This window comes from Melopsittacus undulatus, chromosome 5, assembly GCF_012275295.1.
Source record: "Melopsittacus undulatus isolate bMelUnd1 chromosome 5, bMelUnd1.mat.Z, whole genome shotgun sequence".
Classification (NCBI taxonomy): Eukaryota; Metazoa; Chordata; class Aves; order Psittaciformes; family Psittaculidae; genus Melopsittacus; species Melopsittacus undulatus.
In genome coordinates this window covers 52,308,417-52,336,365 of record NC_047531.1, presented here as the reverse complement: position 1 = coordinate 52,336,365, position 27,949 = coordinate 52,308,417, and the positions used below count along the sequence as shown (strand labels likewise).

Below are 27,949 nucleotides of genomic sequence, written 5' to 3'. Positions count from 1 at the left end.
CATAGCCTATATTTCTCACTATTAAAATGCAGCCATAAAATAATTTTAATGCAATTAAAATGACTGTAAAAGCCACGTTTTGCTGGCTGTAATTAATTTAAACATTCACAATGTGTTTTCCACCCATGCTTGGACTCCTTGTTTTGAAAACTACTAGAAACAAAAGGCAAGAATTTGCATATTAGTTAAAGCTTTGAGTTGATCAGGGTGAGACTAGGGGAGCAGTGGGGAGAGTGATAGCAAGGAAGCACACAGAGAAATAAAAAAGGCTTTTTTCAAGCTTAAAGAAAAACCCAAATACAAAACACTAAGAGCAGTACAAATATTCCCAAAAGTTGTTTTTTTATTATGGATTTAGGTTTCCTGCCTAGGCAAGTATTTTCTTTTGCTGTTTCTCTGTATTGTGCTAGAGTGGTGGGGAGGGGGTGTCCATTTGCCTGGTCTGTTTTTATCATCCCAAATGCCTAAGAACACACCACTCCCTGCAGAATCTCAGGACACTTCTACAATAAAAGTAGAAGCAAAAAGTGCAAAAGACAAAAAGGCTATTGGCTTTTTTTTCAGCCTGAATGAGTTGGTTAGGTGGTGTTGGAACACCGTGTCTCATACCACAGTGACAGGTAAGTCACTATAACAACTTTACCTATTTAACCTGATAGATTTCAAAACAGACTGGATCAATGAACATATTTTTAAAGACTTCTAGACAAGTCAGACTGCTTTTCTCATCAGGCTGCAGTGGTCATGTGCACCTAAACTACATGATGCGATGAGTCAGAAGTCTCCAATTGTGCAAAGTCTTCCTGGTTTCTGGAATTCTGATCATCTCAGCCTGGTGCTTGGCTGAAACAACTGAAAGCAACATTAATGGAAAGTAACCTCTGCATGGCATGTCCCCAGGATAAACATGACTTCTCACCATCAGCTTCTTTCTCAGTCAGCTCACTGACGGCACAGGCATAACCCTGCACAGAGGGGGACAGCAGCCACAGAAGTCTATCTGAGGACAGAAGCTGCAGTTTTGATGAGCAGTGGTTTAGCTGCCTCTAGAATGTCCAGTTCAGGATCCAGGGAACGACCGAGTCCTTCCAGAACCATGATGGCAAAGATGATGGAAGCAAAATTGCTCTCAAGCTTCACCTAGAATGACAAGAGACTAAATGGAGTTGGCAGACCTTACTTTCTCCTGAGCCAATTCTACAGAATGGGCTAAGAATTCGACAGAATTCTCTGGCTAAGGTGAGAGGGAAAGGAAGAGATTGGGAAGAGCTTAGGCACACCTGAAACTATAATGCAACTCCACCACTTGGGAGTTTCAGAACTCACTGAAATCCAGCAGCAGGCCCAAAAATAAGGTGACAGTTTCAGGTTAAATGCCCTAAGGGAACACAAAAGTTTTTCAGCTCCAGAAGGGGACTGGGATTTTTTTTTTCTTCCATACTGATATAGAAGGGGCTTAGGAGTCCTCACCATTGCTAGTGTAGTTAACAAGCTGCAGTATCCAATGTACTTGAACACAGGCACATGCATAAAGGGGACCTCACCTCCTGAATGGCTACAAAGGAGCCCCCTAGATCACAGAGAAAACCTCTGCTCTGCATGTGACCAAACTATTCCCCAGTTCTCAGCCAGGTACTGGGATTGTTTCAAGGCATTAAGAATTCATTGAGTTGAGAGGATTTGCTTTGTAAGGGCCTAAATTACATTTTATTTTATTAGAAACCAGCTTAATGAGGCTTAATGAAAGAAACCTGTAACTAAGGAATGTTTAGAGGGACCCCTTTACAGGCTGGGCAGCTATGTAGCTGACAGCCATCTCATCTCCTCTAGTTCAGGCCACCATAGCTTTGTTGATTTCCCAAGTTCTTTGCAACTGTGGAAACATGTTTTCCAAATACTACCATCTATAAGATGGAACCTCTGTTCTGTGAACAGCTTCTCACTCTGAAGGTTTCTAACAAACCCTTAAAATGGCCTAGTGCAGTTCCATAACCCCACATCAAGGAAGAGGTCTAGGGAAGAAAGTGTGCAGTGATACAACAAAGGGAACATACATTCGATTTCATTTTCTTCTTTTAAACGACTATAAAAACATAGGAAAAATATATCACAGAAACATTCCTATTAGTTAAATGTGGTATTAAGGCAGACCCAAGAAACTGGTCGTGGCAGGGTGTGTATCAAGACCTGAGAAACAAATATGCCTGGAACACTTCAGTGCATTCCTGCAGCTTTCAGAATCCACAGCTGTCCCCGCCTTGTTAGCCCTTCATGTCCATTTGAGTGTTTCTCCCTCCGAAAATGAATTGCCAGCTATTGAAGGCAGACAGCAACAGGACCTCACCTTATGGGTCATCAATAGTTTGAAGACATTTGAGAGTAGATTTGCCACCTGAACCTGGAATACAAAAGAAGTTAACAACTGAAAAAAAAAACTGTGGTCAAGAAGACTGAGTGACAGGCTGGATTCTTCTAAGTGTTAGCATTTAGTTCTGGTGGTAGGACAAAATTATTGGGCTGCCAACAGCCACCATCAAGATAAGACTCCCCCCACCCTAGCCAGGATAAGGAGTTCAGCTATGATCTGTGGTTCTGCTTACTTGCTAGCCCATGAAGGCTGAGAACATCTGACCTCACAGCAGTTCACAACAAGCATTAGTTTTTTTCAATGCCACCACACTACATTCTCTGAAGCACCCGGGCTGGCCTTAGCTAACAGGATGCAAGCTGTAACATTTGGCTCAGCAGCTCCTCACAGGGAGATGTTGGTAAGTGCTGATGAGATAAGAGCTGGTCTTTCCACATGGCTCATTCTGAAAACCAAGTTGCATTGCATTACTGATAAACAAGGGTGGAACGTAGCACACTCACCTTTCCCAGGGCAATGGTGTTCCCCCTGACCTTGGTCACTAGTTCCGCCATCTCAGCTTTGAATCGCTCGATATCCTGGCACTGGTTAGCACGGGCATGATGAAGGATCAGTTCTGCCACTCTCTCCCCCTGTGAAACAAGTTGAAAAGGAGGATCAGAACAGGATCATCGGTGCCCACAGGGAGCTGGAAGACCCCTGCTGCAAAAGTCCCTGGAGGAAGCATACTGCAGGGAGAACTCCCAAGCCCAGTCTTTCCCATTCCAGCAACAGAGACCCTATGCATCAACAGAACAGGTGCAAAAGCAGTAGAACTGGTCCGAAAGTCTTAGCTCGTTATCTAGCAAAATCCTGTTTATCTTTCTTTCAGGGTAGAATACAACAAAGGTATCTCTCAGGCAGTCAGAAGTTTTAGGAGAGGGAAATAAAACCCACATGACTAACCTTTTCTTCTTAGCAGAGGAGATAATGGTATAAAGAAGGGCATATATTAACCTCTCCTATGGGCTAGGTCCAACCTTTAACTTGCAAACTGTGGAGGAGTGAACTGATTCTACACCAAGAGATGTTTGGTGAGAAAGGGAGCCATACCTAAGCTTCACTTGTGAGAGGCTTTGTGGCTCTTGGAAGACATGTCTGACAGTGATGTACAGAGCCACAGCCCCAGGTTCAGCAATGAGATGGTGTAGCAGTTTTTCTACCTGTAGATCATGAATTAGATCATTGCCTGAGCCATGAAGGACTTGCAAACAATCAAACATTTGCAGTCTTTGCTCAGTGCCTGAGAAGTAAGTCTGGCAGCACAGGAGGGCCCCAATACACAGTTTAGCACTTACTCCTCAGTATACTTCAGCAGGTTAAACTGATCAAGTTAATGTGTCCCTCTTGAGATATGTTGGTGAGCCATCCAAGCCACAGCTGAGAACCAACAATGTGCAAGTATGAACACCAACGCTTGTTCTCAGAATGAACCGGAGACATCAGCACTGATTCCCTAGTCAATCTGAGAGTGCATTTTAAGTAAGTAGGAAGGAGGATAAAGTAGTTCCCCTTATACAAAGGGGCCTGCCAAAGGCCAGAACCTCCACCCCCAGTTTTTCTTCCTTTTCTCCACAGATGCTGACACAACAACAAAATGTTCATGGAAGACCAAGATGTTGACCTGTTCCCTCCTCTAACTTGGCAGATTCCTGCAGCTATCTCAAATGCAAGTGGCTTCCAGGCAATCCTAACTTGCATCAAAAGCACTCCTGACCTGAGAAGTAGCAACCAGTGCTTCCTGTTTCCTGGGCCACTAAATCACTCCACTCTGGCAGCCTCCTTGCTGAGGAGGCTTATCTTATCCCTGTGTGCAGTATAGCTTCCAAGCTACCAATTCTCCTCTCCCCTCTCTTAAGGATTGTGGAAATAAGAAAGAAAGCCATCACTTTGGCCATCAGACTCTACTGCTGTCTCCCTTCCCCAGCCTCAGCTACCCAGCCCCATGACAGAGGCCTCACCTGGCCTTGGACCACAGCTGTGAAAACTGCCCTGAAGTTCCGCATGTCAGCACTCTGCAGCTCGGCCACGATCCCTGCATCCAGCAGCACCAGGCAGAGCTGCCTGAGGGGTGGCTGCACTTCCACCACAAGCGTGTCACACAAGTCCACGATGGCTGCCTGCTCTTTGCCGTTGGTGTTGATGTGGGCCATGCCTTGAACCAGGATGTTCCCAGGGTGCAAGTCAGCATGAACAAAGTTGTCAACAAAGACCTAGAGGATGGGAAAGTCTTAGAGCTGCTCATTCCGACCAAACTTACCTGCAGCAAAACCTGCAGGCCAACAGCAAAGGTTTGCTTCTGGTCTGTTCACCATCATTACTAATGTACTTCATCCTAGACAACCACTCGGCACTGGAGACCAGCTATGCTGAAATGGCATGGGTGCTACACTGATGGAGTCAGCAGAGTTGTGTGAAGCCATCCTGTGTGTTTGTTAGAGGTCACGTAGGACACGCAGGATTCCCAACAGGGAACAGTAGTGTTCTTTGGTAACTAATCCTGAACTTCAGGCAAACTGGTGGCCCTTGGCAAAAAGCAATGGAGTAAGAATAGGCCATATACCATTCAGTATCATGGATTATAGTGAAGGGTTAAGTTTGTCTAGTCCACAACAATAACCCACTTTACAACTGTATTGAAAAGTAAGGAAAACAAGGTAAGAGAAACCAAATGTATGTAGCACTTCTCCGCTCTGCTAGCAGTTAGCACCCAAAAGGACTAGCAAGAGGGCAAGCACAAGACTACTTCTCCACTAACCCCCTGGCCACCTGGGACTGCAGGACTTCCTGCCTCAAGTAAGTTACCTTTGTATTTCATGGATTTCTCCTGTGAATTTGTCCAATTGCCACATACATAATTAGAACTAGGGCAGGGGGAGAAAATGGAAGAGGGTTGTTTTTTTTTTTTAGGCGTCATCTGAAAAAGTTACCTCTAACAATAATTTTTTGTCCTCCTTATTGTTCTGAGAAGGCATAATCAATAGATCCATATTCACTATTGTGCACTCATGACTGCATACACCTTTGTCAGAAGCTACTCATTTCTCTGCTTTTCAGAGTTTAGAGTGCAAATAATTTCACTAGTTCAGTATGGAAGCCATTCCACACCAGCCTTCTTCTGCTCTTCTTCTAGTCCCATTACAGCCCTTGAAATGGAGGGTCTTGGACAGACTAGAACCAAGTATTCAAGAAACAGGTATTTGTTTTACTTACAACTATAATGTTGTTTCTTTGCTCTTTAATTCTTTTCTACTCCTAAAATTGGGGGAGGTGTTGTTTTGCTCCTAACTATTGAGTATAACCTTAACCTAAAACTATACTAGTTCCACCACAGCTTTTACTACTCATAAAAGCAATTTCAGAGTCTATTGCACTACATGGAGTCAGAACTGCAGGCCTTGTGATTGCCCTAGCATGTTGTTGCAGTTAGCAACTGAATTTCATCTGACACTTAATGCCCACACACTCAGCAGTGTGAGGTTCTTTTGGAATTCTTCCCTGCTAGATCTCACGGCTCTTCACAAGACACTTGTGTCACCTTCTCAACACTCCCTTCCAGATCATTTGGAATTATTTTAACCACAGAAGAACCAGACAGCCAGAAGCTGAATCAGAAGCTGAATCTTGCCAGGTTTGTCTTCTTAACTCCATATTTAGTTCTTCCTTAAAAAAGGCAGTTTTGGAGGAGGAGTCAATAAATGAAGAAGCTACCTAGCAATTTTCCCTGTGAGTTGCATCCATAAGTCTCTGCAGAGAGCATATTTGCCAATTACATTGCACTTTATAGTACTTAGGCAATATATGAACATCCATTTAATAATGAATTTGTGGGTTTCCTAAGCAATACACTGATCAAGTTGCATAGGATGACCCTACTGTGTGCAAGCAGATTACCCTTTTTCAGTGGAAGAAGCTCGTGAAGACTACAGCAGTGGTGTACCTAGCCCAGGCTCCACTCAGCCCTTACATTCCACATGAAGTATAGACCCTCCCTTTGCCAGTTCAGGAGCTGCAAGTGGCCCAAGTCCTGAGTTACTTCGAGATACCTGCCATCAACAGGCTGCCTCTAAAAGGCACAGCTCTGGTCTGAGCCCATGGGGAGATGGGTAAGGGATGTTAGAACAGGTTCTCTTTTTAGCCCTATTGTCTCATTACCCCAGCTGAATAGCTTCTGCAGGAAAACAACCTTCACTTCTAGCCTCAGCCAAGTGCCTACCATCTTTAGCAGCATGTCCATGCCCATCTTTGCAAGTCTCTGTCTCAGCTCTGTGGCAATCTCCACATGGAGGTAGTGTGAAATAGGCTCACTCTCCTGAAATAAAGACAAGAGCTGGAGTCAAACACACGCTGCATCCCATCTTGAAGCATACCTTTACCTAGGTGCCCACACTTAGGGGAGGGCCTAGAAAGGACCTGCTCAACAGAGGCTGTACTGAATGTGATAGAGAACACAGGTTTTCTCTTTGGAAAGAGGGTATGATACACCCTGTGGCAGAAATACTCTTGCCAGGATCACATGCAGGAAAAATAAGGCTGAGAGTAGCTTTGGTCTGTGAGTCAAATATGCACAAGGAAAATGAGGCAAGCATCAAAAAACTTCAGATTGCTAAGCTCCTTGCTTTGACCCATCACAGAGGAGAGCTGAAGCATGGTGTTGGTTTGCAAAGCACAAGCAAGCACATGGTGGCTGGACACACAGCCGGTCTGCTTGGTTTCAGGCCAAGTGTTCACTTCTATATGGAGTTCTCTGCCACCTGTCTTCCAGGATACACTGCTCACAAACAGCGTGGAGAGGACACTGAGGAAGGACACCAATCTCTTTAAGCAAGTAAGAGGAAAGCATCCTTCTGCCTCTGATCGCTGCTTCTCAGAAAACATCTCCCTGGCACATTCTCCCTTAAGGGCCTTATCCCTGCTACCACCACTCCCAGACCCTGGCACTCTTACCTCAAATGTTTCCACTAGAACATCTGCTGTGACCAAAGGCCAAAGGGGAGTTGGAAACTTCACAAAATCGACATCTAGGAAATTTTGTCGGAAGCGCTCCAGATTTCTGGCTTCATAGCGTAAGTCAATCTCAAGGGAGAAAAAGAAAAGGCAGGCTGGAAATTACATTCAATTAGAATTAGATCTTCAAGACTCTGTATAATGATATGACTCTATGGTGCAATATTCAATAGCAACAAAAGTAGTCAGAAAGCCAGAATGAAAACAAAATAGAGTGGTGCTTCTTATGTACTTCCAGCTTTCCTGATGGAAGAGTTGGAGTAAAAGGCTGGGTAATGGACAGACCACAACCCAGCACCTTTAAAATATGGGTGACTTATACAGGCCTGATGTCTCAGAAAAGTGAAGGACTGCATTATTTTCAACAGTAAGACAGATCCTGAATCAAAGCTAGCAAGGCAAACAGACAAGGCAGAAGAACAGCAGCCCTTACTTCGCTTTACAGATAGGCAGCCACAGCAGGAAGAATTTAATGTAACATGTACAAAATAATCCACTGTGCAAAGTCCTGGCCCTAGCTCTTCAGTGATCTTGACACAAGGCATCTCTCCTGCCCACTACTGCTGCTCAAGGAGGTAGGATAATCTTGCCTCACCTCCCTCATCTGGCAAAGGGAAATATGTGAGGAACACTTCTCGGCCTTTTAAAGAGAAGGAAAAAGAAGTTACTAGTGTATCAGATGCTCTCCTAAGCCTCAGTCTTCAGTACACCCACCAGAAGCTGTGCTGGAGTAAACTGGTACTAGTGGCTTGAGTCACATCTGAACACAGTCCACAGTTTATACAGCATGGATTTACTGTGTAGATCTTTTTGCAATAGGGGAAAAGAATTAAGGCTTTCAAAAGCTTGTACAGATTTCAGACTGCAAACTAGACATAAAAATGGAATTAGCAGATAATTGTTCATTTTAACAGAAACACCACCCTAAATGAGCCTGTAGTGAAATCTTTGTAAGTTTGGTAGTAAGGATGTGTCAAGACTGTCTTTAGAAGACATTAGTGAATCCCTTTCAAATCTATTTGCAAAGCTTAACTTTATCAATATTATGAGTCTGATGAAAATACAATATCGAATGTGTTATTAACCTATGAGAAAGCATATTAGTTATGCCAATACGTATCTCAGTGGTAACAAACATGACTGGTGAGTATATACTGCAAACATCTGTGTGGGATTAAAGAGAAAAACCCCATCTGAGAAATTAGTTTCCTAAGGAGAGGTCTTTACTAGTGTTCATGTTTCAGAAAGCTGCAAAAAGGCCTGTGACTATGGCTAGCTGCCTGTTCAGACTGTTCACTAGAAAACATACTTAGAAGTCTAAAAGAAGATTTTTTAATCTGATGAAGACTTAAATTTTTCACTGCTTTGCTTTTTTACTCTGTGGGCACATGAGCTTTCCTACAGTAACATTATGTGCCTGATTAGAATAAAGAACATAACTAAAGAACAAGCAAGTCTTCACCTAATCTTTGAAAACAGCACAGTATAAACAGAGTCAGAGCCAGCCAGTAAGAAGATCAAAGGCAGTTTTGTTTCAGTACATGGGGACCATGGCATTGCACCCACCTGCTGAATCATAAGCTTCTCAAACTCCTCCACAATCTCTGTCAAACTGAGCCACTTGAATCCAGGGAGAAGTCCAATGATGTGGCTACCCAGCTTCATGAGAAAAAGATCCATCTGGACTTGGTGGACCAGCCCAGGGTGCAGGACCTGCGTAAGAACCAACAGTGACAAGATCAACTCCCTAGACACTCCACGTCAATCAACCTAAGCAATGCACTCCAAATAGCTAGTACCCAGCCTGTTGGACTGGGAGTTTCCCCAGCTAGTCCTCAGAACTCAGATTTTGCCTTGGATTAAGTTGTAAAGAAACATTTTATAACTGTGAAATTGAATATATCTGTGCTATAGTCTCACCCTATGCCATTTTCCACTGCTTTCACACTCCCACTCATTCCCTGCCATGCAGTACTGACTAGTATTTGGAGCAGCTCAAACTTAAGATTTCTTTAAATAAACTTTGCTGGAAAGAACTTATCTGTTCCAGATTTCTTCATGTAAGCAGAGGAGGGGTTTCCTTGTCTGGAAACTGAAACCAAATTTAATATTCATTCTTTTAGTGTAAACTTCACCCTTGTAAGCATTTGTGGCATCCACATGCCACATCAAATGGTGCCATAGGCAGTCATGTGTCCTAATGTTCTCCAGGCTGGAGCCACTGCAAATCTGGACTGCAGCTGGCTGGAATGAAAACACTGAGAAAAGCCACTGAGGGAGATGGGCATCACTTCTCACTTCACCTAGTCTCAGCCAGCTGCTCATCTCCATGGAAATTAAAGCCTGATCAGCCTCATCCGGCACCCTCCATTTTCACACACTACCAGTGATGTGTATGACTTACTTTAATGGCTACAGGCATGAGATGCTTGGCTGATGAAGGACGTGCATTCACGGGTGGTTTGGCCATTTGCTTCATAAAGGACATCCCACTCTCAGGACTTCTCTGTAAGCAGTCTGCTGTGCTGAACTCCTCCCTGCTCCTCTCATCCCATATCTGCTCACTCTTCCTCGTCCTCAGCCATCTGAGGAGGCCTCTAAAGCCTGACGCTTCCCATGCTTCAAAAGCAGTCCTGAACTCCAAGTGTGGTCCTAGCTTCTTGGCCTGCGAGCCACCGATGGCAGTGAGGTCAGCATAGGCTTTATACACCTGGGCAACACAGCCGGAGCCCACCGGCTCCTGGCTCTGGAACTTGAGGATGCCCATCCAGTCCTCACCAAAGGCCTTCCTTAGGAGTTCATCCGTGTGGCCCCACGGGTGTGGGCTCACCTCGATGTGTAGCTTTGAAAACTCATCGCAGAAGGCCTCGGAAAAGAGGTCCCTCCGCGTGCTGGCCCACTGGCCCAGCTTCACACAGGTAGGGCCGGCGGCCTCGGCCGCCCTCCGCAGCAGCCGCAGCCACAGGGCGCCCAGGCCGGGCCACAGGCGGCTCAGCGGGTAGAGCAGCAGCAGGGGGCCAAAGCGGAGCAGCAACGCGCAGGCCCGCAGACCCATCCGGAGCACCAGACCCAACCGTCGCAGCAGCACCAGGGGGAGCCGCTCAGGGCAGCGCTCCGCCACCCACACCGGTCCCCGCTGCCCCGGCCTCTCCTTCCAGCCGGTCCCCGCGGGCACCGCCAAGGCCACCGCAACCCAGCGCCGGGTACGCAACCCTCCGCGCCCTGCGGCCGCCCAGCCGGGCAGCCCTCCCCTGGCCCCAGCGGCCCGCCCGAGGAGGGGGCGCGGAAGCGGCAACAGCCGCACAGCACTACCCGCCACCATCCTGCCACCGCCGTTAACGGCCGGTAACGGCCACGGGGGAGGGGGAGGACGGGGACACACGACTGTGAAGACGGAAGGAGTGGCCAGCCAATCAGAGCTGGCAGGCGGTGGAGACCCGCCCCTTAAAGGGACAGGAGGGAGAGCATTGAGGGAAGTGGAGGTGATTCTTCCTGGCTCAGGTATGGCGGTGGAGTCCTGTGAAGGGAAGAGTTTGTCTGAGCTGTGACCTGAGTAGGAGCATCCCCTCAGTCTTTAATAGGGAAAGATGAGATGCCCCTTCCCTTTTGTCACCCGGTGACATACGTGAGGCAGAGCCCTCATCTCTCCATCCGTTTTGACAGTTGGGCTCTTGCCGTGTGGTGAATCAAGCTATGCAGGCGGCTGACACCTATTAATGAGAGTCAGTGTTGTCGGTAATGGGAGTATCTGAGGGGCCATGACGGCACATCGCTACTAATAAATTAAAGCAAAAGCCTGCTGAGGGGATGATGGTTGCTCAGTTGAGGCAATGAGTTATTTTATCTCCCTGGCTTGCTCTGAGCCTTGGGCTTCCTGCCCCACAGAAGGGTTGCAGGATCTCCTACTCATTCCCAAGTCATCTGGCAGTGTAGTTACCTTCCTCGTAATCACACATATCTGGTACAAATCGCAACTAAAGCACCTGCTGCTGAGGATGCAGCTGGTGATCATCTGTCTCTCCCTTTTGGAAGCTTTTGCGTGTGACCACAACCCATCAGAAAGTGTGTTTTAGCAAAGGTGATGCTGCCACTCATGGCTGTTCAGGAAAGTTCCTGTCTTGTGCAGCAAGGCTTTGAGCTGGGAGCTGTGTCCTTTCCCATTGGCAGTTCGGTTTGTTTCCAGCTTTGGGCGTATGTCCCTAACTGCTTACTTCTACTGAGGAAAAATAAAAATATATCCCCTTTCTGTTATTTTAATGTATCCTGGGAACCAACAACCTGTAGGAAGAATTAATCCACTTTCCAATCCAGATCGTTCCCTCACTTTAACATCGGGTAGTTCCTATCTGACCAAGCCAATCTCTGTGCCAACAGGCAGCTGGATTACAACCCTGCTCAGGCAAACCGGATCAAAGGGTGGAAATCGTTTCACAGGCTTGAGGCTTCTCGTGAGCTGAAAGATGCTGTGACTGATTTAGCAGGGGAAAGCCTTTGGAGTAACCGGTGTTGCTTTGGTGCCATGTAGGGACTGTCACAGAATCATACAGTGGCTAGGGCTGGAAGGGACCTCAGGATCCCTCGGATGTTTCTGTCCGCAACCACAAATGCACCTTCTTGCGCCTCATCGCTTCTGCCCGCCGCCCCGGGATGCGGGACTGCCCGAGACGAGGGGCCGGGCGCCGTTGCCATGGCGGCGGGTGGGGCGGTGCTCCCGCCGGAGGGCGGCCCGGGCCGGGGCTGGGGCCGGGGCCCGTGGCGGCGGGGGGCGGCAGCAGCGTAGCGGCGCTGCATGGCGCAGCGGGCGGGGAGCCCCCAGCCGCGCGTCCGCAGGCCGCCAGCCCGGCGCCGGGCGCCGTCGCCATGCAGGGCTACGGCCCCTCACGCCCGCCGCCGCTGAGAAAGGTAGGGGGGCGCGGAGGGGCCCGTGGTGGGATCGGGGCAGCGGCGGGCGTTACCGGCGGAGAGCGGGCAGAGGGTACCGGAGGCAGCCCGCCGCCGGCGGCAGACAGCTCTTCTCCCGTACTGGCGGTCGGGGCGCAGGGGATCGGTGCCGCTCCGACAGATCTGTTAATTCCTTTCTCCCTTCAGCCACCAAAGTGTTTTTCCCCCCTTCTCCTGTTGTGTGTTCGGTTGCAATAGCGGGAAACCGGGGGCCGTGAGCCAGTCCCCCACCGTCCCGGCCGCTGAGGGTACCGCCGCTCGTCCTCGCCGCTTTCCCGCCGGGTCTGCTGCTGCTCCCGCTGTCCCCGCCTGGTGCGGGTGCGCTGGGTCGGCTGCTGGAGCGGCTCTCGGTCGCAGGCGGGTGGGAGAAGGGCGGAGGGAACGCGGGGAGCTGCTGAAGGCCGACCCAAGTTGTTCGGAGTGATGGGGGAGCAGAGGCAGCCCAGCCACGCAGCACGGCGCCCCTGGGTGAAGTCAGCCCTGACTTGGTCTCCAGCAGCAGAAAAGGCTGAGGAGACGCTAAGTAGATTCTTTGGGGGAAGCAGCAGAGTTCTCCTCCGTTTCAGCAAAGCCCTGAACCTCTCCATGATTGTACCTCTGCATTTCTCTCTGCTCTAGATAGCCTCTTTTTCTCTTAGTTTGCTTTTGACAGGAGCATTTCTGACTCCTACTGGGGATCTATGAGAATATTCACCTGGGGATGACCTGGGGAGAGAAAGGGTGCAAACGGGTTAGGCACGGAGTTGGTGAAGAGGAACGGTGGTTGGGAAGGGAACAGGGAAGAATTTACAGCTGTCTGCTGCCGTGATCTCAGGGTGTCAAATACAAACTGAGGGTAAAGCATGCAGGTGTACTTGGGACGCTTTCAGAGGTTTTGATTTTATGAGTCTCCAAGGAGCCTGGCTCTTAACGCTCAGCACTGGAAAACGAATGGTCAAGAGGGGACTGGGGCTTTCTGCCTGCTTGGGGCTGCACTAGAGCCGTGCAGGAGCAGGCAGTAAGTGCTAAGCAGGGGACACTTAATCCTTCTCTTCTTCCAAGGAGCACAGTTTGTTTCCTGGACAGATCACCAAGTTGTATGGGAGCTGTTCCTGATCCTGAGGTGTTCCTGGCCACTTCTGCTCTTGCAGTTTATGCAGGCTTGTTGGCTTTGGAAAGGAGTGTCTCTGGCCTGGAGCTCAGCTGGGATGATAAAGAGAGGGGCAGAGGGATTTCCATGGTGCTTTCATTTGCTCCTGGGAGGGGAGCTGCTGGTGTTGCTGGTGGTTAAAAAAGCTGTTTTTTGTGTTGGCTGCCACCTTACTAACCACTCATTCTTGGTGTGTGGTAGTGAAGTCCAATAAAGTGTACTGGCTCTGTTTCTGAACCACCAGAAAGGGTGGTTACTGTATCCTGCCAGAGGAGAGGAATGTGTTTCCTTGACCCTTGTGTTGTGTTCTGAATCGTCATTGGGATAGTGTTTGTGGGGTTTGGTGGCTGGTGTTTTGGGCTTGTTTGGTTGTCAGGGTTTTTTTCCAAGTATTCCAGTGTTTCAGCATGTGAGAATGGGTATCTACCACACTGGGACAGGCTTGGAAACATCTGAAAATGCAAAGTATGGAAATGAGAGGAAAGCCACAGGATTTCCCAGGGTAATAGAGCGCCTCTTTGAGAAACGGAAGAGAAAGCATTGAAAACAAAGGGCTCTGGAGCAACCCAGGATGTAGAAAACAGGCTGAAGATTTATGGCCCAGCTGGGACCCCTCTCTGCCTGCGGGTGAGAAGGTTGTGTGCTGAAGCTCGTGTTGGCCTTTGGCACATCCCTGTTCTGACAGTCCATGCAGAAGTTACTTCTTGTTCATCAGGTCGGATCCCCAGGCACAATATTCCTTGTAGACCACAAGTGCGTGTGGAGTGTTCCAGGGTGCTGCTTTCAGTAGTGTCCTCAGCTTGCTGCCCTGGGAAATCTTTTTAGGACATTTTGTCTGCAGAGACAACCACGTGATACTTTCTGTTCTCCAAAAACAAGAAGGGCATTTAGATCCTTTGTCAAGTGCTTACAATATGCTTGTCTTTCTCCCATGCCTGGCATATTTACGTGTCAGAAATGTTCATTTTAACAAGGACATCATAAATAAAGACCATGTAATCTTGAAAGTCTGTGGTTTTCAGAGGTGATCAAAAGGAGCTTTTCCACCAAGTTGTTCTGAATATCAGCCATAATAACTAATTCATATGGACAGGAATTAAAACCTGCTTTGCTGGACTCTCTGGGGGCACAGAGGCAAATGCAGTCCTTGCTCCAGGTTTAAGAAGTTTGCCAAGGGGATCTTCACATGACAAAAGCCAGACTTTTGAACATGGAGAGATGGTGGGCGTTTCAGAAGTGTCCCGGTAAGTGTTACATTCTTCTGGATCCCCCTGAATGCATCGTGCAAGGCAGCTGGTTCTCTCTTCTTTTTGCAGCACCTGACATTTATTTCCTGACTGGAACTGTGCTAAAGCTGCTCCTTCCTAAGTGGAGGCCAGACCAAGGGGAGAAATGGGTCTGTAGAGCACCATTAAGACCATGAGCGTGGAGGAGAAGCTTCTTTTAAGCTCTTGTTGAGGCTGGTTGATTGTGGTGATCAGCTGTCTCAGGCATCCAGAACTGGGGTATAAGCTCTTTAGGGAAGCATTTTTTAGCGGAAGGATTTAAGTACTAGTGGCCGATATGTCTGTTGGAAGGATCCCAAGAGCTGGCTGGAAGAGGCCTCTGCTATGAAGGAAATGCTGAAATGGGACTTTTAATGAACTTGCATAGCAGTTCCTTAAGGATTGAGAAGACTCTCCACAGGGAAGAAGGGAGTGGGTTGTAGCTAGAAAGAAATTCCTTTGTTGTTTCTGACAATAAATAAATGAGCTTATGTTTGCCTGGATAAGCTCAAATAACATCACATCTGAAGGGTACTGATCTGTAAGCATGTTCTACCCAGACAAGGCTGAAGAAGAGATGTTTTTGGGATTGTAGCTCCGAAGTGTAAGGGAAAGGACAATAGCACATTTATCTTGCTTATGGGTTTATTACGGTATCTTTTCTCTGCTTTTCAACTCTGAAGTGGATTTACCAACTACTGGAAATGAAAGCAAAGGCTGAAATGCATGAAATGCATATACTATTTAGTGGTGGTTTCAGCCCAGATTTTAGTGAAGACCACTTACATTCTCAGTGTCCGTGGTCAGACTTGTGTTTACCATATGACTGAATGAACTTCAGACTGCTATGCTTTTGAAATGAGTGCTTCCATGGGAGCCTTAGGTGTTCTTGAACTTAGGTGCCTAAAGTAAAGAAGCTAAAGTCCCTGGAGCCACTGCCTCTCTGCAACCTGGGTTTTCAGCTGAGGGTTGTGCTCTTGGGTGAAACCCTGGCGCAGAGCAGGCAAAGGACCAGTTCAAGGTCTCTGTTGTTATATAGCACTAAAAAGTGTCATCACTATCTTACATAAGTAAATACTCAAGGTCCTGTAGGCCAGTCCTATTCAAGTTGTGTTTCAGCCTTTATGGGGCTCACACTCAAGGTACTCTGTGTCTGTAGACACAGGACTGATGAGGTGAAAGTCATTATCCCAGTCTGATTCCTGATAGGAGCAGTGGATACTTGCCTGCTGCTCGTGTGGGTCTTCACCAGTTCATGTCCTTTAGTGAGCCAGGAGCTCAGTGGGAACTCATGGCATAGAGCCTGCCACCATGATGGACCTGTCTTTTCTATGCCAAGAGCAGCTCTGAACCATATCTTGGGGTTCCAGCCTATCATGTGCAGTTGCAAACAGAGGTTGTGCTTTTGGGATAATCCTGGTGTGATGGTCAGGGTGATCCATGCCAAAACCCCATGGGTGTATGCTGCTCTGAGGTAAATATGTTGCCTAAACATTTGCTGGTTAAATGTGAGGTGCTATGTGTGTGACAGACCCCAAAAGGGGGCTCATGATGAATTTTGGTTGCAAGAATTTTGAAACACAAGGATTTGTTTCTTTTTAGTGCAAATAACATTTATTGAGACCCTGATTTCTGTCTTTCCTGCAATTAGTACTGTCCCATGGTAAAACTGGGGGGAAGTCAAGCATAGTTGGAAAGATGGAAGCTCAAAAGTGCAATGTCCTGCTGGAACAAACACTGTGAGTGCTGGTATAATCTTCATAGTTTATTTCAATGCTTTGCCCCTCTCCAGGTTAGAGAAACCAGCTGCAGCTGGCATACTATCAGTTCCAGGATTTAGCAGGTCAGAGTCAACAGAGTGGTGATTAAAGGTCAGGTTTTACTAATTAAATTTGTTAGGATTTAATACATTTCTGAGGCCTTCTTGTACATTTTGGGTGAGGTTATCATCCCACCGTTGGGATGCTGCCAGATAGCTATGCTTGCAGACTTTTGGTTTTCATTTTTTTAATCAGTCATGCAAGCAAGAATTGGCCTTGAATGTTACCTGTTACCTCTTCAGGTGTGTTACATGTGCCCTTTGCTGAACATGAGATATGTCTGTGTTGGCCATCTAGTAAGTAACTCATGGGCCACTGCCATAGAGCTGAAAAGCCGGAAGGCCGGGAGAGGACTGTTCAGCCTGGGTGGGAGTCACTGGTACTCAGTCCCCCTGCACTGGAGCCAAAACTCTTCCTCAGCCTTGTGCTCCTGGGCTGGGAACCAGCAGTGTTTATGTGATGAGAGGGAGCAGAAGATGGTTTTTCCTCAGGACCGCCTTTGCCCATACATGTGCTGGCCCAGAGCCAGGATGGAAACTCTGTCCTCATGAGCAGAGAGCGGAAGATGGGAGAGGCAAGAGACAGAGAGGGGCCTAGAAGCACAGATTGTTAGAATAAAAACACCAGCCCATGCAGAGAAAGCCTCAAAGAGATGGGCCTGGCCATACCCTGAGTTCTTCAGACAGTTGGCTTCATGTGTAGTGTGAACATCTAGGAGTGTGGGTGTGGGGCATGGATCATTTTGAGATGTTTGGTGGAAGATAAAAGGCAAAAGGAAGGAAGCTAGGCGGGTAAGTTACCTGCTGTTTGGCTCTATCTGGGATGCCTAATTGGGTGTTTGAATTGCTGCTGTTGCTATGCCTCTAATAAGGCTGATGTTGCTGTGTGAGCTGTTGGAGGGTCACTACTCTGTTTTCTGGTGTGGCATCCTATAGCTGCAGCAAGTATCACCTCTTCTGTAAAATAGTATCCCTAATGCTGATAGAGTTTTTTTTTCACTGGTGCTAGCTCCTTCTAGCACATGTTCAGCAGAGAGCTCTCGATCTGGATTGAGACTAGTGTAAAGATAGGTTCTGTAAGTAGATACTGACAGCTCTATTTTCCTATGCCCAGCTCCTCATTAGGCATCACGGTACATAATCACATTTGCTGGACAGTTCAGTATATGGGGTGCCAGCCTTACTTGGAAGAGCCTTTCCTTGATTGGGTATCTGTGCAGGAGGCTGTGCCTCACAGAAAACTTGGTCTCAGAGAAGCAGTCAGAAAGACTGGCTCTGAGCTCATTTGAAAATCTGGCATAGACACTTACAATGTTGAGCACTGATGATGTTAAAGGGCAGCTTGAGCAGGGAAAGGTGCCACTTGAAAGTGGAGAAAAGAGTTCTGAGTGGGACCCTGCCAGGCACTGAGACTCCTGATCCTGCAGATCCCTGAGAGCAGATGGCTCCTGACCAAGTTCAGGCTTGTAGGCTGTGTTTCCAGAAACTTATTGGGGACTCTGGCAATCCACCAGAGAGACAGGTTCATGGAGTGAGGACTTGCTGCTCTTGGTAACCAGAATAATTTTAAATAGCTAGGTGCTCTGTGTTTTAATTAAATTTCCTTTTGGGAATAAAAGTGGTGAAGTGTTTCTGTAATCCTGCTACATTTAAATGTGTTCTACAGAATATACTTATGCCCCCAGTTTGGCAAATCGTTTAAGCAGACGTGCTTAAATCCACCCAGCAGAGCACTTTGTTTCCCAGTGCAGTGCCTCATTCCTTCTCAGGGAAGTTTGGACTGGACTTCATGCAATCTTATTGAAGATAGCAGATTTTGAGCATAGGCCTAAAATTAAACACTTGCTGAGGTGTTCTCCTCATCACAAGAGATCATTCACATACCCTGCTGTATTCTGTAGAATCATTTTATATTAGCAGTGTCCTTGAACATTACTTTCCTCTTAATATCCTGTGAGACTTCTTGCCAAGTGCTTGCTGACAAGCTGTGTTACTGTGAGCAGTTCAGGTGAGATGCTGTCACAGCCCTGGTATTTTGCTAGTATTGTGAATAGGCATGCATATGTGAATGATTAAATCAACCAACCCATCAGGGTGTCATCTGGAAAGGAACAAATGCTGAGCTTGCTTTGCAGGCAGGGGGAGGATGAGATCCCCCTCTGTATTTTCTGCTGAAAGCTTTTCCCTTCTCCAGATGTGCAGCTGCTGTAGTTCTTCGCCAAAAGCCGGCCGTGACTTCAAGAGCTGGGGAACGTGCACACATCTGTTTGCAGAGGAGAGCAGTAAAGGGCCTCGGGTCTTCTGTCTTAAGGGATTATGTTCTTGTGATAGATAGCACTGACTGTCATGGAGGGAAATGGCAAATTTCACAGGGCACCGTGAGGGCACTTCATAAATATGAGTTAGCTTGCCAGTGTCAGCCAAACACCACCTTGCTCAATTCGAAAGGAAAGAGCTCCCAGAGACTTTTCAGACTATTGATTTTTTCTTTAAAAATGTTAAGCTGCCCCAGAAGATGTATGTATTTTCCACACACAAAAATACAATGTGTTTCAGCTGCAAAGCATGCTGTGAATATAGGCTTCACGTTTTCTTTTAGGTAAGAGTTGAGTCTTGGTTTACACAGAGCTCAGGGTGGCAAAGAAGCAAAGGGAAATAAGTGCCTCGTAGTAAAATTGAGAAGGGTGTCTGCTCCAGTGCACGTAGCGCTTCAGAAATCAACATCTGGCCAAAAAAAGACCCTGAGGCATCCTCTACGGTTCAGTGAAGTCCATGGGAGCTTTTCCATGACTTCAAGGAGTTTGTGATCAGGCTGTTAGTTGTGAATCTGTTTTTCCCTGTCTTGACATGCTAGGCTGTATGTGCGGCAATCTGTAGTCAAATTCTGCAGGAGGATTTCTTGCAGATGTATGTGCTCTTGAGCTTTTTCCAGATGATGTAAGAAGCTCTGATCTCGCTGCCTGCCATTTTTCTGCTTTGTCAAACTCTGAGAGAGGCCTGAGAGGTTTTCTGCTGGGAAACTTAACATGATGACTGGTTTTTGCATCAGATTTCTGTCTCCCGAGATTACTATGAATGACTTCAAGCTGAAGTTTTGCCATGGTGTCACCTCTTGTGTACAACAGGCCTGTACTTGTGTTGGTGAAGGATACCGACAGCTTTTCCCGCTTAGTCTGTGCAAAAGCTTGTCCCGTTGGTATCCTCTTGTATGCACAGTAGGAAACTTTCCTTGTAGGATGATTTAGCATGCACAAATTCAGTGGCAAACTTAAGTTTTCCCCTGTTAAATTCCTAAATTCCTCCACTAGTCAGAGAAAGACACTCTTGGGTGTGTTTCAAGGAAAAATAGGCTCGTCTCTAAAAGGCACAAATTTCATTAAATGTTGTCACATTTTGATGAGGCTGGGTTGGGTTTTATTTTGAACTAACTTATTCTGACATCTAATATATTGCTTCATGTCCCACTGGCTTAATGTTTGCTTGCATGGGGTAACATAAGTTTTCTGATCCAAAGGAATCTGGAAGCATATCAGAAACAGAGACTTGCCCTCTCAGAGAAGTGAAAGACTTCATTCTGACCAGCAATCACTGCAGGAATAAAAAACCTATTTCCTATTCTTCAAACCAAACTATTAACATACACCAGTCCCAATGCCTCTGCTCATGCTCCAGGCAGCCTTCCATTCGATTTTTATTATTAATGTTAGTAGAATAGAATAGACTGTTTCTGTTCCCTTCCCCACTCTTCCGCTGTGGGAAGGGACCTCAACTGATGGGCTGCTCCAACTGCCTGACCTCTTCAGGGCTAATCAGAAGTTAAAGCATGTTTAGAGTATTGTCCAGATGCCTCTTAAATAGTGACAGGCTTGGAGCATCGGCCTCCTCTTAGGAAGCTTGTTGCAGGGTTTGACCACACTCTTGGTAAAGCAACGCTTCCTGATGTCCAGTGTGAAGCTCCCCTGATGCAGCTTTGAACTATTCCCATGTGTTCTGTCACTGGGTATCAGGGAGAAGAGTTCAGCACCTCGCTCTCTGCTTCCCCTCCACAGGAAGTTGTAGAAAGCAATGGGGTTGCCCCCCAGCCTCCTTTTCTCCAAACTAGACAAGCCCAAAGTCCTCATCTGCTCCTGACAGGACATACCCTCCAGCCCTTTCACCAGCTTTGTTGCTCTCCTCTGGACCCATTTTTATTTCTGGTTCCTGTAAACTTCCACTTTTTGACAAAATCAAGCCTAACCACAGATTACATGGATTTCTCTTTCTTTTTTAAAGTAAAAAGCCTGGAAGCAGGCGATTGCCAGCCCATTCTTTTTTCCTGCAGGACATAAGAAGTTCAGGCATCTCAGTGTGTCTGTCGCACGTGTAACTTTTTTCTTTTCTTTTTAAACTTGTGAACAGTATTTTGCAGTAGAGGAGAATTTGATGTGACTTGCCATGAAACCCTTGAATGCAGAATTAAGCAGAAGGCTGTATAATGCAACTTTCCTTCAGCTTTTTTTTTTTTCACAGAGTCAGCATAACTTGGTGATACACTGATGGAGCACAGTGGGATGTGTGTGGATGAGATCACCAGAGAAACAAAGTGGTGTCAGCTGTCACTGCTCGTCTTACTTTAGCTGAGCAGTGACCTGGAAGTGAGGTTTGGGACTTTTGGGGGCTTTGGAGGAAATTTTGTGGTATTTCTTTTTCAGTTTTGTGGCTAAATAAACAAAAAACCCAGACACCCCATGTAAATAACTATTTGGAGAAAGCTAACAGGGCAGCCCCATCTCTTGCCTTCCCTCCTTTTTTCCCTTCCAAAAAAAATATGGTGGGAAGGGAAGGAAGCTCAACAAAGTATTTCAGTTCCTTGTGAAGTGACGGTTTAGCAGACACTCACACCCCCCCTCATCTAGCTAAATTGTGGTAGGTAATGTCATTTCACAAGAAGGAACGTGACTTCTGTAAGCTTTCTTCAGAGTATCTCAGACATTTTCTTGAAAGTTTCCTTCTCTGTTGTTTTTGGGGGGTTGGGTTTTGGGGGTTGTCTTTTTGTTTTGGCATACTGAATTTAGGTCAGACTTGACAAAAATTGTTCCTGTTGATCAGAAACCACATGTAATTAACTCATCCAGCAACACTCAAACCTGTCTGTGATCTATGCAAATTGAATTGCTGAGGCTGTGCAGGTGTGTTTAAGGTATGTGAGTGCATGGTGCCCAGGTAAGTTAGCTTCTGGACCCTTTCTAATCAGGTAAGAAAAGCAGGCACTTTTACAATAGGGTTCAGAGTTCATGAGATGCCTACCTCAGGAAGAGGGAGTACTTCAGAGCAAAAATTACCTCTTGAAAGTATTAGAGAGGCTAAAAGAGTAGCTCACATGTGGACATCAAGAGTTAGCTGAGATAGACTGGCCCATTGTTCCAGTTCATTTCCTGTGTAGAAATTCATGTTAATGTGCAGTGTCTGGGAGTATATTTGCCATATAAACTGCTTCCTCTTATCTCAGTGTACAGAAAAGTCAGTCTTGCCAAACAAATGACGCAAGGTAGGGCTGATTCAGCATCATTTCTGCCTGTCATCAAAAGTCAGATTTTTGTGAAGATAGTCTAAAGAAAAGTGACTTCTTAGTTTTGTATGATAATTGTATTTACAAGCCATGCATCTCTCATATTCTTTCTGCTTGGGTAGGCATATAAGCAAAGATATATTCTTGCTAACCTACTTCTAGTGCCAAAATTTTCTGTCTTACCTTTCAATATGAATGTAGTGAACCCACTTAGAAATGTGGATGACAGATTTTTATTAAGCAAATGCCATCCAGCCTTGAATGCCAAGCATTTTTCTTAAGTCAAGAAGTACATCAAGTAGAGCATTATAGAAGCTTTTGCTGTGCCTCTTCTAAGTGAAGAAAATGTTGGGGGAATTTCCCCTAAAATCTTGCATTCATGTTTAGTTTGCCAGTAATGTCTCTAGACATTGAGTTTCAATTAAGAAAATATAGTTGCTATCAAAAGACCCATTGTGTTCGGCCATAGACAATTGAAGCAACATAGTGCAGCTTCTGCCTTTGCATGAAAGTGATTCTGGTGAAGAATATTTAACTGGCCAGTTTGAAGGCTATCCAGTGTAGAGAACATCTGCATTTGGTAAAACCACTGTCTTCTGCAGGGAGAAAAACATTTATGGACAGCCTCTTTCCTGGGCCAGACCTTTAGAACTGAGTGTGTAATGCTGGTATTTTGGGGGCAGAAGGGGATGGGAACTTCACAGAGGAGCCTGCATATTTCCAGCTATGTCGTACCAGGTAGGTTACCTGTCTCTTAGTACTGGCCATCTGCTGTGGGAGTCCTCATCCCTCACCCTGTAGGAAACCTTTGCATTCTTTTGTCATCAAGTCTTACAAGACCTGCAAGACTTATCTGCTCCAGAGAGGTTTCATGGGCTTGAGCTGAGTGGGCTCTGCTTGGGTTTCTGTAGGTAGACCTGTGTTGGTGAGGATCAGAAATGTAGTAAATGTGGACAGTTTGATGAGTGACATGAAAGCCACACTATAATCACTGGAGTCAAGTCAGTAGCTTCAGCACAGCTACGATTTTGCCTCACATTGGACTGGAAGAGAGATGTTTATATGTATCTTAGATGAAAGAGGATGATGTTTATTGAATAGTTCAGGGACATGGGCTTCTGCAGAGGGTTTGACTCCAGAAGACTCCTACTTTGACAGCTTGTTCTAGGCCCTATAAAATGTGCCCTTGTGAAATGCATTCAGTGCTAGCTCCTTTGTAGTAATGAGTTTTTCCTGTGCACAATAAACAGTATTGGGGCCCAGTCCAGAACAGCATTCAAACATCTTGGGTGGAGTATGCCCTTGTGGTTACCCTGGAATACAAAACTTGAATGTATGTTCTCCAGGTTGGAAGCTTCTGTAAGAATAGCTCTGCTTTGCTTGTGAGCTAAAGGCTCGATAAAAGAAATTGTATATGGGTACTCTGCATCTGTGCTGTTATCAAACAGTGGGATGTATGTGAGAGAAAGTAGACAATGGGAATTAAAGACCCGTGGAGTATGCATTGCCATTAGCACATCCCTTGGAAGACAGTAGTGAACCCCATGTGCTTGTTTGATAACTCTCCAATTCCTATGTTTTCTGCCATGAAAAACCCAAAGAAATCCTTTAGCAAGGAAAAAGAAAATCTCCCAAATAAGTGTTTGTACTATTACTCTTTTTTTTTGCTATGAAATAACTTTAAGCTTTTTAAAAAAATGTACCCTCTGAAAGAGTATCTCTTTGAAAGTGGAATGAATTTGGGAAGAAAGTATTTTCTTTTTCTAATAGTGAGAATTTACAGCACTCACCAGTATTTGCCAAGGCTGCCTTACTGGTGGGTTCATGGTCTCCCTGAAGTTTCTTAGGCACTACAGAGTTACTAGGGACAAAGAACCTGGAAATGCGTTAGGGGTTGCATAATTGTATGTCTTGGTTTAGCAGCCATTTTTCACTTCCTCCTTGCTGTTCAGTTGGAGAAAGGCAAAAAATATCTGTTGGGAAGGAAAAGGCATCTAGTAATAGTGTTTGGAAAGGGATTTGGTTGGTTTGCTTTGTTTGGGGTTTTTTGGGGGGGGGGTGGGGTGTTCAGATTTTTGTGGTGTTTTCCACAGCAAAAATGAGAGTGAATGCTCTCTTTTACAGCAATTAATGACAGGTTATCATTGGATAATCCAGGTTGGAAGGGTCTCTATTCAAGCGTCCTGCTCAGAGGTTAAGGTCTGAGCTCAGGTCAGGTCGCTCAGGGCACTGCATGGTTGGGTCTTGAAAACCTCCAGCAATGGAGAGGTTAGCTCCAATGGAGATGTCTGTTCCACAGCTGTTATCCTCAGGGTGAAAAAAAATTTCGCTTATACAGAGTCTGTGTTGTTTCCACTTGTTCCTGTTGTTTCTCATCCAGCCAAGAGAGAAGCAGCCAAAGAATTTGCTTCAGGTCACATACAGTGCTACACCGATGGGCTTGTTTTTATGAGAAATAAAATGTTTAAAAAGCCACAACAGAGATGTGGAAATCTGAGTCTTGTTTCTGAAAGGGACTGTAACACATGGGCGGCAGTCCACATTTGACTTGGACATGCATAGGTGTGGAGCATCACTGTGTCAGTCTGTCTATCTTCCAAGCTGCTGGGATGTGAGGAAGCTCTTTAGACCATGTGTGGATGAATCAGTTTTTCTGTAAGTGCCTTTTTCAGGACTGGGACCTGTTACCTTGAACATCTGCTATGTTAGAAGTTTCTGCTGGCTCTGTGGAGCTGGACTTAGCACTTGGTAAGTGCCAGAGTTTGCCAGGTATGTATACACATGAAGCTGCAGACAGATGTTCTCTCAGTCCTCCCAGCAACACCTAGACATCTCCTGTTGGAATCGGTGAAAAGCGAATGTGTTCTTACAATTCTTTGAAAATGTTAGCTGCCTTTACAGTGTTTGTTTAAAAAATCTGATCCTCAGTTGGTTTTGAAAATGGGTCTTAAACTTCAAAGTCATGGAGTCACTGTTGAAAACCCTGGTGCTTTTCTGCCACAAAGGTGGCAGAGAAGTGTGCCACCAAGCCATCATGGTGTCTTGACAGCATTTTTGCTTGACACAGTACCCAGAGAAGATCAGATCCTTTTTTTCCTTCCTGTCACGTAAATTTCTAGTCAGAAGCTGTACCAAAGCCCATGGGGAGAATATATAGATGGTTGTATGCAATAGACTTGCTTCTTACGCTTTACCCTTGTTTGGTGGTTTGGGAACCCAGAGAGCAAAGGGTCCTTCCTCAAGCTGTATTGTGCTTGGCTTGCTAAATGCTGGCTGCTGGGAGGGTGGGGTGGATGAGCAACATGGTGATGTGAGTTGATTTTCATGTTTCTTTCTTGTCCAGAGGCGCCAGTGTCAGCATCGGGGGAAACCCATGTGTTTCCCTAGGCCCTCTTGCCACCCTCCTCTGCTGAGCCCCTTCAGCAGTTCCTGTGCTTGGAATCACCCTGGGAGGGAGAGAGTATCGAACCTACTTGTGAGAGTGAAAGGGCGGAGGAGGAAAACCGATTTTCCCTACGCTTTGGAGGTTTTGGTTAGGGGTTTTATCCCACTTTTATTGGCTGTGAGCGCAGTGGCCGCTGTAACCACAGGGCCTGGGCTGGCTCCCTCCCCCACGCTTCCTCTCCCAGGCAGAGCGCAGAGCACGGGCTCTCAGATTTCCTCCAGCGCAGGCGGATGGGGGCTCTTAGATACATTCCTCTTAGCACAAAAGAAGAGGAAAAACTGCGCTGCACACAGGCAGATGGCCGACTGTTTCCTGGCAGCACCCCTCCAATGTCCTTTTTCCTATTGTCCTGACAAACACATGCATGCACACACCCACAGAGAGCAGCTTTCCTCCTGAACAAATAAATAAATGCAAGGCCTCTCTGCAGAGGTTTTTCTTCTCTGGAGACATGCAGGTTTCCTCCTCATGATGGGTAAATCTTTGGTGGTTCACGTGCTGCCTGGCCCTGCTCTCTGCTGGGAAAGGCTGAACGAGGGAATGGTGTGCTGCACTCTGGTTGAAAGCTTTCAATAAGGCGTAAGATCTGCAATGAGCAGGTCCTGCATCTGTGATAGCCAAGATATGTGGGAGAGTGAAGGTGGGAGGAAAGAGGAGGTTGAGCAAGGCAGGAGGAAGCAGGATCTCTGGAACCCAAAAAACAATCTACAGGTGACTTTTGCTTGAGCTCAGAAGGTGATGCTTAGTTGAGACAGACTGTCGCAGTGGGACTCAGAGCTGATACAGGAAGGTCTCCTGGAGCATGCAGCTGTGTAGGTGATGCCCCAAGGTTGTGGCAATGCACACTTCAGGAAGCTGTGTGCCAAATCATCATCAGGAGGGGCAATAGTCAGCATCCTGCAGGGTGAAGGCCACTGAAGGAAAGATCTGCTGAGGCTCCATTTGTCTTCCCCGATGATAACTTGTTTTGGAAGCAGTTGAAGTTCTTCATTTTAATGCTCTGATTTCCTTTCTGAATGTGAGACGATTTGTCTTCCTGCCAGGAAACTCTTTGCAAACTTGCTCCTCGAAGGAACCTTTTTGCATCCCATTTATGCTAGAATAGCAGAGGTTATCTCACCACATCGAAATGAATTCCACTGTGTTTCATGAGCTAAACACTGTATTTTAGTGGCACGTTGCTTCCTATGCTGTCAAATATTTGCATTTCTTATAAGCATAATAATGACCCTGATTTCTTTCCAGTGCTTTTTACCCTAGAGGTGATTTACTGCTGTAGTAGGACTGGTATATTTGTAACACAGCATTTCTATCAAAGAAGAGATAGTATCTACACCAGTATTTCTATCAGTATCTATACTGGTAGAAATACATATTTGATAGTGTAGTTTCATCTTTTTGGGAATTGAAGCCAGTTCCACTGCATCTGTTAGGAATCCTGCCTCTCCATGTGGCTGATAGACTCTTCTGCTGGCAGATGCGTGCTCGTGTAAATCTGGTCCATATTTCTTTTGTTTTACTCCATATTGACTACAGTCATCTTGTATGTGGGTAGCTTCAAAGCCAAAAAAAAAGGTATGAAACACCAGCTCCACTGATGTCATCAGCAAGCTCGTGATTGCTTTGGTAACACAGGATTCATTGCTGATGTATTCTTCAGCCTTGACTTGAAGTAACTGAATTTTCATTTATTAGGCTGCAAAGCATAAATGTTATCCCTCTTTGAAAGGGGCTGAGCAACCCCACTGTGTGCACACAACGCTAAGGCCAGATCTAAACAGTAGGAAGATGATCAAGTGTTGCCAAGAACCATCACACAAGAACTGTTTTCTGTTCCTGCTTTCACTTCCCAGGCTCTTGGTTTCTCCATCTGGAAATAGATTTTCTTTAAATCTTTTGGTCATGACTTATCTGTAGAGAGGCTAGCCTGAAATATGTCGTTCCACTAAACATTGCAATTACACTTCATTCGATCAGTCAGACTGGGGAAAAACAAAGCTTTCTCTTCCTTCCCATGTGAACTTTTTCTTAGTATTTGTTAACTTACCTGCAGGAGTGAAGATTCATCATGTTTCTAAGCATTAATGTAAACCAAGCCCACCACTACAAAGAATAACAGTCTTTACCTTCTGTATGTGCAGGACTTAGTCTGTGAGCAGTGAATTAGAAAGAAGAGCATTGCTGGTTTGTTTGAGATGGTCATGTAACATCCCACCACTAACCCTGGAAATGCTGTGTTTTCTAGCTGAGCGTGTGGTTGCCTGAAGGAAACTGGAGGGATGTCGAATACCCTTTGAGTTGTTGAGCTTTTTTTCTGTTTGTTATGTGTTTAGAGAGAGGAACAAAGAGAAAATCAGACAATGGGAAATGTGGGACAAGCTTAATAAT

At 46.0% G+C, this 27,949-nt stretch overlaps 2 protein-coding genes across 2 annotated transcripts in view; one reads left to right on the top strand and one right to left on the bottom strand.

Annotated features, from left to right (window-relative positions):
• Positions 1–325: 325 nt before the first annotated feature.
• On the bottom strand, positions 326–10,774 carry ADCK2 (aarF domain containing kinase 2). The gene is made up of 8 exons (XM_005151827.3): positions 9,819–10,774; positions 8,981–9,127; positions 7,355–7,483; positions 6,624–6,719; positions 4,369–4,620; positions 2,872–3,000; positions 2,345–2,398; positions 326–1,140 (listed from the first exon to the last, which is right to left on the bottom strand). The coding sequence occupies exons 1-8, from the start codon at positions 10,734–10,736 to the stop codon at positions 997–999; spliced, it is 1,869 nt and encodes a 622-aa protein (XP_005151884.2). The 5' UTR covers positions 10,737–10,774; the 3' UTR covers positions 326–996.
• Positions 10,775–12,192: 1,418 nt separating this feature from the next.
• The window catches only part of DENND2A (DENN domain containing 2A), a 60,825-nt gene continuing 45,068 nt past the window's right edge, over positions 12,193–27,949 (top strand). The window contains exon 1 of the mRNA XM_034062906.1: positions 12,193–12,316. The gene's annotated coding sequence lies outside the window, so the exon portion shown is untranslated. The remainder of the gene's footprint in view (positions 12,317–27,949) is intronic.